This window comes from Seriola lalandi, unplaced genomic scaffold (assembly GCF_002814215.2).
Source record: "Seriola lalandi dorsalis isolate HSWRI2012SDOR001 ecotype SW California unplaced genomic scaffold, Sedor1 jcf7180002054981, whole genome shotgun sequence".
Lineage (NCBI taxonomy): Eukaryota > Metazoa > Chordata > Actinopteri > Carangiformes > Carangidae > Seriola > Seriola lalandi.
The window spans coordinates 1,640,385-1,653,013 of NW_019525661.1; the positions used below are offsets into that span (position 1 = coordinate 1,640,385).

The window sequence follows — 12,629 nt, forward strand, 5'->3', positions numbered from 1 at the left end:
CTGTTTTCACACAAGATTGATAAATGAGGGCCAATATCTTTGTTTCATGATCCTTTTTTCTATTCTTCCTATCAGACAGAAGTCATTATTCACATGGCTGCTACGAATCATTGTTTGGAAAATAACGAATAACACGATTTTTCCTGTGACGACAGTGCTTGTCTGTCGACATGAATATGTGTTAAAAGACACTTTCCTGGTTGTTTTCCGCGTCTCACCCAATGCATGCTGGGATGCATCAGTGACTCCACAACACTGGACAGGAGAGGCAGGAGAGACAGGAGATCGATCTGTGAAATGTCTGTTTCATGCTGAGAATATGAGACTAAAAAAACGATGATGGTTTTCAGATCTTGTCAAGCAGACTAAGCTACAGTTACTTTTCAAACTGGACACATAAAGGCTGCAAAAGCCTTTCCCTTATGGCTTCACTCTGTTGCTTTGTGGTTCTCAAAGGCATACATTTTTTTATTTGCCTGTTCATAACAGAAAAGATCAGCTCATCACCTGCCTGCCTGCCTGACAAACAGGATGTGATGCCTCTCCAGCCGTTCCCACAGGAAGAGCCTCCATGACGACAGACGGCTGTTTGAGGCGGCAGTTGATGGTGATGATGGATTTAAATTGAAGCCACACCTGTGAATCAAAAACTGGCCTTGCTCATATTTCACCACCTCATGCCCCTCGTGTGACATCACTGCCTCTTCACATCCTGTTCTGGTTGTCACAACGTTAGCTTCAAGGACAATTCGGACACTGAGGCTCCCAGGAAACTTTCTGTTTCCTGACCTGAAACAATAAAAGTCCAGAGGTCAGGAATGAAACAGGAAGTAGGACATATGAAGGACAAAAAACAAGAGGCTTCCTTGTGATTAATTAAATTGTAGAACATTTTTTAGTTGGTTATATTTTATTTTCTATTAGATTGTGTATTTATCCAGGGAAGTGAGTCCACAGCAGTGGTTTCCTGTGAAGGCATCATTTACTTCATGTTGCTATTACCTTTCAGCTGACTGCTGCCTACATGAAAAACAACCCCCAAAAAAATGTAAAGGACTGAAAATAAGTTAAAACCCTAGGAAATACAGTAGAAGCGTCTAAATGTTTGGAAATAACTAGCCATGGCATTAAGTGTTGTTGGTGACAGCAGCAGCCAGCAAGGAGGACCAGAGCAGCAGAGGGGATTCAGTCCAGTGAAAACACCAGTTAAAGCCTCTGCAGATGAGACGCAGGCAGAAGTCACCAGCAATAAAGTGATCTAGGTTTGGTTCACAGAGTAACATTAATTTGCCCAGTTTTCATGAGAAACACTAACTTACTACTACTGCTCTAAGTATACTGTCTTGTGATGAGCTCAAATGTCCGAAGTCTCTCTTACACACACATTCAATGAAAAAAGACGAACCACTGACGATCGTTCCTGCTCCTGTATTTACTGTATTACCTGCATTTACCTGTATTTACTGCAAAGTTTTAATTTTAATCTAATTCTATTACTTTCAGTTAGTTGATAGTTAATATACAGTGCATGGACGCCTGTATAAAGTAATTATATAATATCAGAAACACCTTTCTTGAAAAGCACCACAAGAAAGGCCATGTTTAAAAATATTCATGGAACTGAGTCAACACACAAGGGTAGAAGTATTAACATGGAAATTACACATATTTGCTCATTTGTGGAGAATTAGATGAGAAGATTGATGCCACTCTGGATTCTGTGTAGTAAATATGAAGCTACCAATATTATTATACTGTTAACTGTACATACATGAGGCATCAAGCTCTAAAATAGTATTACCTCCTCCTACTCTGAGCAAGAAAGTGAATGAATTTTCCACAAAACTATTCCTGTAATGTTCAGTTTTTGTTAAAACTCCTATAGTTGTTTGTGTGTTGATTCAGTTATATAATATTTTCTTAAATGTACTGTGTTTTGTTAGTTCTATTTTGGAATATATGAATTATTTTTTGTCCATCTCACATTTTCACATACTACAGCCATAATCTTTCCATAGAATCTGTTTTACACACTGCAAATGATTATAGCCTGTAATCATACTATTATAATTATATATTTTACACTAGTATCTATTTCATACATTGTTTTTCAATACTACAGAATACTCTTCTTGTCATGTGTGACTTAGATTATTTGTGTGGCAGTCTACATGTGCTGTTCTTCAGTCCCAGTCCATTCCTGCTATCACACTTGGTTATAATGCGGTGATCACTGTGTATGTGTCAGGGGAACGGAGTGTGTAGATGTATGGGAAAAAAAACCCATTAAGCCACTAGACAGACAAAACCCTGGTGTTTATGGACCACAAAGAGGTTTTGTTAAAGGAAGAGACTGGTCTGTTTCCTAGCACAGCGATGGATGGGATGATGTAGAGGCGCCATCCGGAGGGGGGGGGGGTTAGCAGGCCAAAGATGAGGATTTTTGATAACACACACATCAACAGGCACTTCTCTGATGACCAAGGCCGGGACACATCGGCACCAGGAGCATGTGGGCGGGTGTTGGGTGTGGGCAGGTCAGAGTGGAGGGAGACTGAGAGGTGATGAAATGATTTTACTGTGAAAGCCTTCAGCTCAACACTGTCCTCAAATGGTCGAGCAGGGAATGACACAGTGAGGTGATGAGCCTAATCTCTCAGTAAATGGTTTCCACAGCTTTTCAAAGCCGAGTCCATTCATTCATCCCATTCACTCAAAGTGGCCATTGTTATCTGGATTGTGGCCCTCAGGACTCTTGATTGTAGTCAAAATTCATCACATACTTCACCACAGGCTTAACCCACAAAGCTGGTTCACTTTTAACCAGAGTACATCGTCATGGTAACCAATGGTGTGTAACTAACCTGCTCCAGAGCAGGTTCAATTCACAAAACTGGATCAAATTGTGTATGCTGACTAACCAGCACCCTGCAAAAACAGAGCCAGTGTTCCTACAGGGACAAGACTGGATCAAACCAGAGCAGTATGTGTCATTAGAGTCTTTGTTTGTCATAATAAAGACAATAAAAAAATCTTTGTCATACAACCACCTTACTAGTAAAGCTAGCTAGCTTGCTATTGCTATCTTTAGCTGATAACTTATTGTTTGCTATGCTAACGGTAGGCTACCTGCCCCTGCTGGTCTGGGAACCTGTGTTAACCACAGGCTGTGGGGGTGTTCAGTCAAAGCCTAATAAAAACCAACGCTAAGTGAACAACCTTTTTTTTTGTTTGTTTCTTTTGTGTTTCTTTGGTGAACCAGTTTAAGTGAACTGCGTTTGTTTAATGCACTGCGTTAATATGAGTTCATAAAATTGTCCATCAGGACGTTGTGATAACGTTTAGGTAACTTTGTAGGTAACTAATGTAGTTAAAACAGTAAAGTAAACTTTCTACATTGTCATTAGGTAGTTCTGTGCGACGGTGTATATAAACACTGAGGAAAAAATATATGAAATATTGGAAATAAAGTCATAACATAATGAGAATAAAGTTGTAATTTTAGGTTGCGTATTGTTTTAGAGGGGAAATATCAGAGGCTTTAAAATGAGGAACATGGAGATTCGTGTGAAGTTTTACTTGAGCAGAGGTTTCACTAATAAGGAGACACTTCATCTTTTGGCTCATTATCATCAGGACATTGAAAAGATTATGCTGTTTAGGTACTTAACATGCTGTAGCGACCCACCCCCTATGTCACACTGGCACACCCCTAGACGGATGATTTTAAGGAAGCAATAAGGCGCCTACTTACTACACACACACACCTGCAGAGTAAGGGGTCAGACCGTCAGCCAAGTGTCCGTCAGTTCAGCCTGATTTGGGTGCAGGCTTGAGCGTAATCAAACTCATCACGGGACGGTGCTGCAGAGGAGTTTGTCATTAGGTTTTGCATCTTTGCCTCAGACAGGCAACTTCTAATGGCAAATCATTTTGTTCTTAAGGCTGAACTTGTGCTTTGCTGCCACACTGGAGACTAGAATTACCAGGGTCACTTCAAGCCAGAGTTTTGAAGTCAGGGAACATTTGTCCCAGGGAAGTGATAAGAAGTCAGTGAGACTCTCTGAACATGGGGATTTTCCAGTGCTGCCAGCACTCACTTTACCAGAAAGGAGGTCCCACAGCACCCACTCCTTCTGCACCAGGGGCGCAGCTGCACCCATACAGGTCACAGAGGGGTGGAACCACAGCCATGCATTTGTAGTGTTAACGCCATAATTTAGAATTTGCTCTCATATCAGAAGCCATGACTTCTCGATTCAATGGATCTCCAGTCTCTACATCAAAAGAATACAACAGGACAACAACTGGGTGTAAATAAAGGAGTTTATTAACTAAACTACTATCTACAGAGTAAATGCATGGTGTAATAATCATAAAGATGAAAATAATAATGAAATGAGCAGTGTGATGAGTTGGCAATGGTGGGAGAGAATATGTTATGGCTATACACTATGGCTATACAGCTAATGATGCTACATCTACTAAGTAGGTTTGATGATTAAATATTGCTATATTTCGACATCAACCCAGTCATGAGCAGAGTGTTAAGACCAGCCTACTGTGAGTTGCGCTGTAGCTGAAGAACCTCGGCTGGAACCCAGGTGGGTGTGGTTGCCGTGGTAACCCTGGAGAGGCGGGATCTAGGTGGATTCCCCCGGAGGCCGTGTCCCGTTATCACGATGAGGGATTCTGCCGGTGTCTCAGCGGTTCAGCTCTGGTGGAGTTTGCCAGGAGACTTTCTGTCTCGGGCTCTGTTGATTTCTGCTCGGCTTCTCTGCAGGAGGTCGTGCAGATGTTATCTGCTGGTGTCTCTTGCTGGGTTGATGCGAAATGAACTCTTCAAAAAGGAAAACTTGATGATAACTAAAAAGTTACAATATTACTCTCAGGCATGGTCTGTTTGTGAGAGAAGGCTCCTTTGTCTCTGTTTCCTATCAATTTGATAGTTGGGTGGGAAGAGTCACAAAGTGTCAATTCTGGGTCCATAATTCTGCATGTCCTTACAATGAACTTCTTGAATGGCTTGTGACTGATGCCAGGCCAGGTATGTACGCTACACGTTGCTCTGAGGGAAATTTCATTATGTTCACGGTGTATTCTGTGGGGAAAATGGAAAAGCTCTGCAGCTGCAGTGTGTGAATGTGATGCCACTGAACCTGCCGTCTAACTCTAATCTGTCAAAATGACAGACGGTGTTCAGATTTTTCTATCATTATTAAATATATTTAGTCAATGACAGGAAATATTCAGTTAATGCGATCCCTGTTATGAACTCTGATGTTTTAAACTATTTAAAATTTGTTACAGCTACAGTGGACTCCAAAAGTCTGAGACCATTTGAAAGTGGTGTCAGAGACCATGGGGTGGTGAGACTGGGGTTATAAAGGGTTAGGGTTAAATTGAGACAGTGGAAATAGGTGAGGTTGTAGGTGTAGGGTTCAAGGAAGAGCGTAGTCTTAACAGTGTTATGGCCACTAGTATTAAATCGGAAAAGAGCATTAACACAAATTAAAAAAAAACAAATATATATAATTTCCCCTTGTGATGAAATGAGCCCTATCATTCATAAATATCCCAGGAGTATCAAATCTTATGTGAAGATGAGGTACAAGGCCACTTAAACCACTTAAACTATTAAGATAAGAGGCCATAACACTGTTCACAAACTTCTGAGTCAGTCTTCCCTGGGTCTCCACCTGCATCCACCTGCATCTCTGGATGATGCCAGAGAAGATGATCTCCATGTGTGGACACTGCAGGTGGAGGTGGTGCATGTTCTCCTTCATTGCTGTGGGAGGTTGTAGCTGTCCCCAAAGATCCAGACCGAGGCTGGATGGAAAAAACATTTTAATAGAGATAAATGTTTCATATTGTAGACTATTGAGAAAAATACAAAAGAAACAGCGCTGATATTAAATGATCACACAGTTATCTGAAAATACATTATTCCCTAAAGCTTAGTTGTAAAAACAGTCTGTTGTACTTAAATGACAATAATAATATTCACTTTGGTGTGGACATGTGGACACTGTGTACACACTTTAACACTTAAGCGACTTAGCACAGCGTAGCCGAGAGCCTGGTGCAGTGGTCGTGTAGGTGGCTGTTCTGGGTGTCGATGGTTCTCATGTCCACCCCTTGCTCCTCTCCAACTTCACCCTCTCATCCAAATATGGTCACTTCTGGTTTCAAAAAACCAAGATGGCGAGGGTCAAAATGCCAAACTCAGAGCCCCAAAATGGCAGTTCACAAATCAGTGGGTGACATCACAGTGGCCACTTGTACGATTTAACCTGATCAGTAATGCTCTCTACTCCTGTGGCACTCATGCACTCCACTGACTTTTCTATTATGGGGACCATCTACGTGGCTCATTGGTGGTGTCACGAGGTACGGATAGTGTATGCTGTAAGATATGAATGATTTGTTAATAGAGATCTGTTTTTTTTAATCCTGACTGCTGGGAGGTGAGGAAGATTAGCCTTAATTATTAATTTGCTTATTTTCTTATAACATGTCATAGTTTATTTTTATTTTTCTGATATTTATTTTTAAATATATGTATTTTATTTGATGTCGGTATGGCCTTGCTGTTTTTGAACAGTTTTTGAACAGAGTTTAAACATGTTTTGTATAATTTTTAAGAATGCAAAATGAAAACTGAAGATTCCTATGTGGAACTGTAATATTGAATTGTTCAATAAAGTTTGAAAAAGAAAAAAGTAATAGTCTCTACTTCTGAGTTCAGAGCTATAAGAGTTATATTCATGACTATGATAACTTATATACTTAACCTTTATACCTCATAAAATAAGCAAATGTTGATCCTGTATGTGATTTATTTTAAAAACCAATATAATATATCATAACCAGCTTTGTGAGACTATTTATTCAGGATAACCACATTTAAGTTTAGTTAAACCAGATTACTCAGAAAGAGACAGACTAATAAAATTGGCTCATATAAGCAGAATTTTTTTTTTGCAGGTCAACCTGCAAAAAAAGACAATAGACTAATTTCACACTGCCAGATGAATTTGCCTTTCTGTTCAGACCGAGAGGACACAGACACAGGGAACTGCAGGGACACACACACACACACAGACACATACAATACACATGCAGACTGGTAAAATAGATCTGTCATGTCTCATCCACTGGTTGGTGCTTCTGTAAGTCTCATAGCATCATGCTTTGGTCCACGATTGTGTTTAAAACTTGCTTAAGCGCAGCCCGAGCACAACATACTGGCAGCAGAAGGTGTAGCTGCAGTGTTTGTGGTGTTACAGCACCATGCTGGACAGGTGACAGGTGTGTTTACAATGTTTACCGTGTGTGCTTTGAAAAATAACAGAGCAGGAAAAGGCAAAAATGAGTGTATTCACAAGGGTGTCATGTTTATATCAGTGCCAATCAGAACTGAATGCTGATTGTTCCCTTTCACACTGACAACAGAGTCAATGTGACAGGGTACAATCAAGGCCTTTTTGTCTAGTGTGAAAGGGGTTTAAGTACAACTCATAAGACGCATGGACCTATTTCTGAGTAATATTAACACATTTAAACAACAAAATACACACTTACATTGTGACTAGTTTTCCATCTGACCTCTAATTATCCATAGAAAAACAAACTGCACGGTTGCTAACATATGTTAAAGGACCTCACGTGAGCTGATGTTTTAGCCAGATGGTGTGTTAAGTTTAAGTTAGCGGATGAATGTCAAGATTAAACTAATTATCAGAAGATGTGGGACATGATGGAATCATATATTGTGGAAACACATAGAGACTTTTGTGTGTTCACTCCTGGGGTTACTGATGGTGGTGGACTGAGGTCTCTACAGTAGGTGGTGCTGTATGAAATGACTGCATCACACTCCTGTAACATTATTAGAACCATGACTGACAGTTGACATTTTAAAACTGATGCAGCAGAACCTTTTTTATTCCATTAATTCTTCTGTTTTGTCAAAACCTGTTGCCTATGTCACACTCATTGTAATTAGCTTCATTGTTATTCTAATAGTAGCTAATGTAGGCTCAAACAGATAGAAGAAGCAGGCTATGGAAGTCTGGAAAGTTAATGTCTTCCTAACTCCTAACTAACTAACTGGACTTTACACAGCTCCCTCTGGAGACACAGAAGACTTTATACATCTTTCTTCACATGCAGTAACAATCTCCATCACTTGTGAATCATATTTGAAAACATTTTTGTATTATTTAGCAATAAACTGAACTTAGTTTTAAACATTGCAGTGGATCAGATATTAGAAAATATACTTTAAATAATTTGCAGGTAATAATGTAATAAGTTCCAATAAGAATGATGATCTTGGGAATGGGGGATTATATTGTCACTCCACTGGCCTGTATAGATGCAAAGATGCACTTATGGTAAACTGATTAGAGATAAATTATCGATGAATCACCATAATGACAGAAGGTTTTAACTACACTTCTTCCTGAATCTGCAGTTTAACCCTGAGCAGAGCTTTGTAACAGCTGAACTGCCTTTTGACAATGTGTGTGTTAATTTCAACAAACTATGGGACACTGATCTGTCACCCTGACAGCTTGCCTGACTAGATTTAGCTGTTGACAGTGAGATCGCCACAAATTTAGCTCTCATGTCGATTTTTTAAGAACAGTTTGGAAAGTTCAGTTAATACAACAATGAGTTAAAGTCACTCACAATCTTAATATAATGAGGTAAATGAAATGCAAATGACAGATTAGAGAAAAAACACCACAGAGCTGTGGACATTTGACCATACAGACAGTCAGTAACGTTGTGGTATCACTATCAGCCAAAATCAGTTCATCAGTTCATTGGCTGTGTGATTGAGTAAAAGAAGCAGAGAACAATGAATATAAATTAACAGTTATATTTAGGAACAAAAACAAACCCTGCAGAAAAACTAAAACTTCACTTAAAGGTAAGAGTTACCAATTATTATCCGATTCAGCAAGTATTTCCTCATGGTCTGCTAGCTGTCTGTTATGTGTGTATGCTGAAAAAAACTATTCCTACACAGTCCTGGCTCTGTAAATGGGAAATAAACAAAGTGGCTCAGACCGAGGTGCGCCTCACAACAAAAGACCACTCTAAAATGTGCAACAATTCTGCTGCACGTTTTGAGGTAGCGTGCATTAGGCATGCTAAATCTCCACCATAGCTGTTGCCCATGAAATGAACGGTCATTTCACTACCATAAGCCGTTTACAAGAATGTGACTGTAAATCCAAGCAGCCTTTCACTCACCAGACATGTTGTGGCCAAGGAGGGGTCTCTTTTGTCACCCATTGAGCAGATTTGAGTGTACGACAGCGTCAGCGTGATCCACTTCCTGCCAATATCCAGCAACTGCAGAGCCATTGAAGAACAGTGGGCCAAGATTCCACAGGTCAATCAACAACCTCTTCAACTGATAGTGTGTTTTCTGATCCACAACCCCCCTCAGAAATCTGCATGTGTGCACACTTTTTTTCTGGATGCCTCTCTACAAACACAACAGCCTCTGTTAAATGATGAAAAGCTTAACACAGCAGTAAACAGTAAAAACCCTCCACTCACAGATAGACTCACATTACACAAGTTACACCCACCCACTTTTGGTAAAGCATACTTGCCACATGTGACACCTTCACTCCTCACTCTTCAATTCAATTACATTCAATCAACAGTGTGCTTTTCTGCTTCACTGTTAATGCTCTATCTTTCACTCTCTTCTTCTCCCTTCACTCAGCTCTCAGCTCTCAGTCAGCCCCCATCCCCTCCCACACACACACACACACACACACACACACACACACACACACACAAACACACATACACAGTGTGGGCAGTACAGTGCCCTTCTTCACCTGCTGTAGAACTTTCTGCGTGGTATAGGAGCATTTGGGGATCAAAGAGAGAAAATAAGATGATGAGGGAGTAGAGGAGACAGAGCAGACAAAGACAGATAAGATGAAGAGAGATGGAGAGAACAAAGGTTAACAAAGGTTAAGTTAAATAGAGTAGATGAGGAGAGATCAGAGATGGTGGAAGAAAATAATAAAAATCTTAAAAAAAAACTCCTATATTTTCTGAAGAAAATGTGTGTGAGTGCTGCATCTGCTGCTGTGGCTTATGGCAACTATCGAGGAAAAATGGATGTTATCATGGTTCATAACATATAAACTAGAATCACCTCCTGGTGGTTGTCTGCCTCTTCCACTCAGACTAGTTTCAGGTTACATCCCTGTTTATCCAGAGTCATAGAAAATATGAACCATTTGTGTGAAATTTTGTCATTTTTGCTGTGAAGTCTTGAGTAATGGCTAAAAAGGGTTTGGGGGGGGGTGACCCTGACCTTGACCTTTGATCACTTCAATCTAATCAGTTCGTCTTTGAGTCCCAGGGGAGACTTGTGCTAAATGTGAATGGATTCCCTTGAAGAGATCCAGAGGAACTGCATTCTCAAGCCAAAACTGTGTTTTGTGTGTACCTTGACCTTTGACCATCAAAATCTAATCAGTTCATGAGTAAATGTTTGTGCCAGATAGAGATATTTAATTATACTGTGTCAGTGAAGAGTGTTCTGCTGGTCACTACTCAGGATTGGAATGTGGGTTGTAGTTTATGACTCTTATCTAGAAAAGGACAGAGGAAGGGAGGTAGGTGTGTGCTCATGCATGGCACAGAGAGGCCAGGATTCACACCTTAGTGCTAATCAGTCCTTTTGGTCAAATATCATTAGACAGAGTCTTATTGTTACAAACTGGAGATTATGCCTATGTTCTCCAGTTGCATGGTGTCCATTTGTTGATCCTCTGGAGCTGACCCTTTGACCCTCAGTCTGGTTCTGTGTCTCTCTAACATGCTATCAGCATGAACTGTTTGTGAGAGAAGGGTCCTTTGTCTCTGTTGCCATCTGCCTCCCGTATCACTCTCCATTCCGCCACACCTCCTCATCAGCCTCAACGTCCTCACCCGTTGCTCCCAGCTGCGCTCCATTTCCAATCAAGCCAGTATTTAAGCAGCCTCAGTTCACTCACTCAGCGCCAGATTGTTTTCGTTCTCATGCATGACCTTCCAAGCGCTCTTTCTCTTGGACTGATTTCCTGGTTTCAACTCGGCTTGCCTCTGACCACCTCTTCTTGTCTCTGCCCCGGTAAACCCAACAGCCTTCTGTCCCTGATTAGGAGTTTTGCCTGTGCTCTTGCTGGTTCTCATCTGCCTGTGGCTATGTGGCGTTTGACAGCTTCAGCTCACACGAGTGAGATCACCATTCCACCTGCCATCATCAGAGCCTCCTGCCAAGCGAAACATCTCTTCTGTGTGAATGCCTTTGGCGTTTCCTGTTCTGTTGGTTCCTAGATCCTCCGCCTGACCACGACTACCCTTCTGCTCCCTCTGGGTTCATCTGCTCCACTGCCTGCCTGCCTGTTGTCGACTCTGCTTCCTCATTGACCACGAGTCCTGCCTGCCCCTCAATGGTGCCTTCGTCCTATCCAGCTGCCAGCTGTAAGTGTACAGATCACTTACCTGAAGACGTGAGCTCACCCAAGCCTCCCCACGAGCTCTGCTTATCCCATGAACTGAAAACTGTTGTTACTTACCTGACCTAAGTCCATACTCACTTGCAATCTGTGGTGACTCACCTGTGCGCCATTCATCCCATTGAAAACATCAATAAAGGTCATTTCAAACTACTCATCTGTGTGATTGTGCTGCAATTGGGCCCTACCACATCCCGCGACAGTACAATCTGGCCAAAAATGGACCCAGCACACAACCCCACACCCCTGAGCCACATCGAAAGAATTGAGGTTGTCCTCCAGCAGCACAACGCCATGATGTCCGCAGCCGCCTTCGGAAGCAAGACAGGTGGCTGAGGTTAATGAGCAGGTGCTAGCGGCATTAGTAGGGCAAATACAGCAACTAACAACCCTCCTCACTCAGCCCGCTGCCCCAATGCCCTCACCAGCTGAAACTGCACTGGAACCAGCTGTCGTTTCCCTGTCGCGCAGAGATGCCCCTGAGCCAGAGCGCTATGATGGAGCCCCAGAGACTTGTGGCCCCCTGATAAACTGTTCTTTGCTGTTCTCCCTTCAGCCCCACACCTTCGATACTGAGGAGGCGAGGGTGGCCTTCACCATCAATCACCTGACAGGCAGGGCTCATCTGTGGGGCACTGGGAGAGACAATCACCAGTCTGCGCTTCTTTCCAGTTGTTCACCAGGGAGCTGCGCAAGGTTTTCGGCCTGGGGGCCTTCAGAGACTGCACAGGGGCTAATGGGTATGCGGCAGGGAGACCGGACGGTGGCCAACTTCTCAATCGACTTCCGTACCAAGGCCAGCCAGAGCAACTGGAATTCTGCAGCCCTTTGTGATGCTTTCCTCCATGGCCTGGCTGACTACATTAAAGATGAGCTGGTTTCCCACAACATTCCTTCCACATTGGACGGGGTGATCGAGCTGGCCATCTGGATTGAACTCTGCATCCAGGCCCACAGACGAGAAAAGCATCAGGGGGTCCCTCTGTCCGCTCCTGAGGGGGCTCAAAAGGTCCCTTCTCCTCGCAACGGGGAGTCCTCACCCCAGAGGAACGGGAATGTTGTCGCCAGTCCAACCTGTGC

At 42.2% G+C, this 12,629-nt stretch overlaps 1 protein-coding gene across 1 annotated transcript in view; it reads right to left on the reverse strand.

Annotated features, from left to right (window-relative positions):
* Positions 1 to 9,384, reverse strand: part of LOC111648391 (general transcription factor II-I repeat domain-containing protein 2-like) — a 27,460-nt gene extending 18,076 nt beyond the window's left edge. The window contains exon 1 of the mRNA XM_023398257.1: positions 9,271 to 9,384. Within this exon, the coding sequence (XP_023254025.1) occupies positions 9,271 to 9,384 (114 nt within the window). The remainder of the gene's footprint in view (positions 1 to 9,270) is intronic.
* Between the last annotated feature and the right edge of the window lie 3,245 nt (positions 9,385 to 12,629).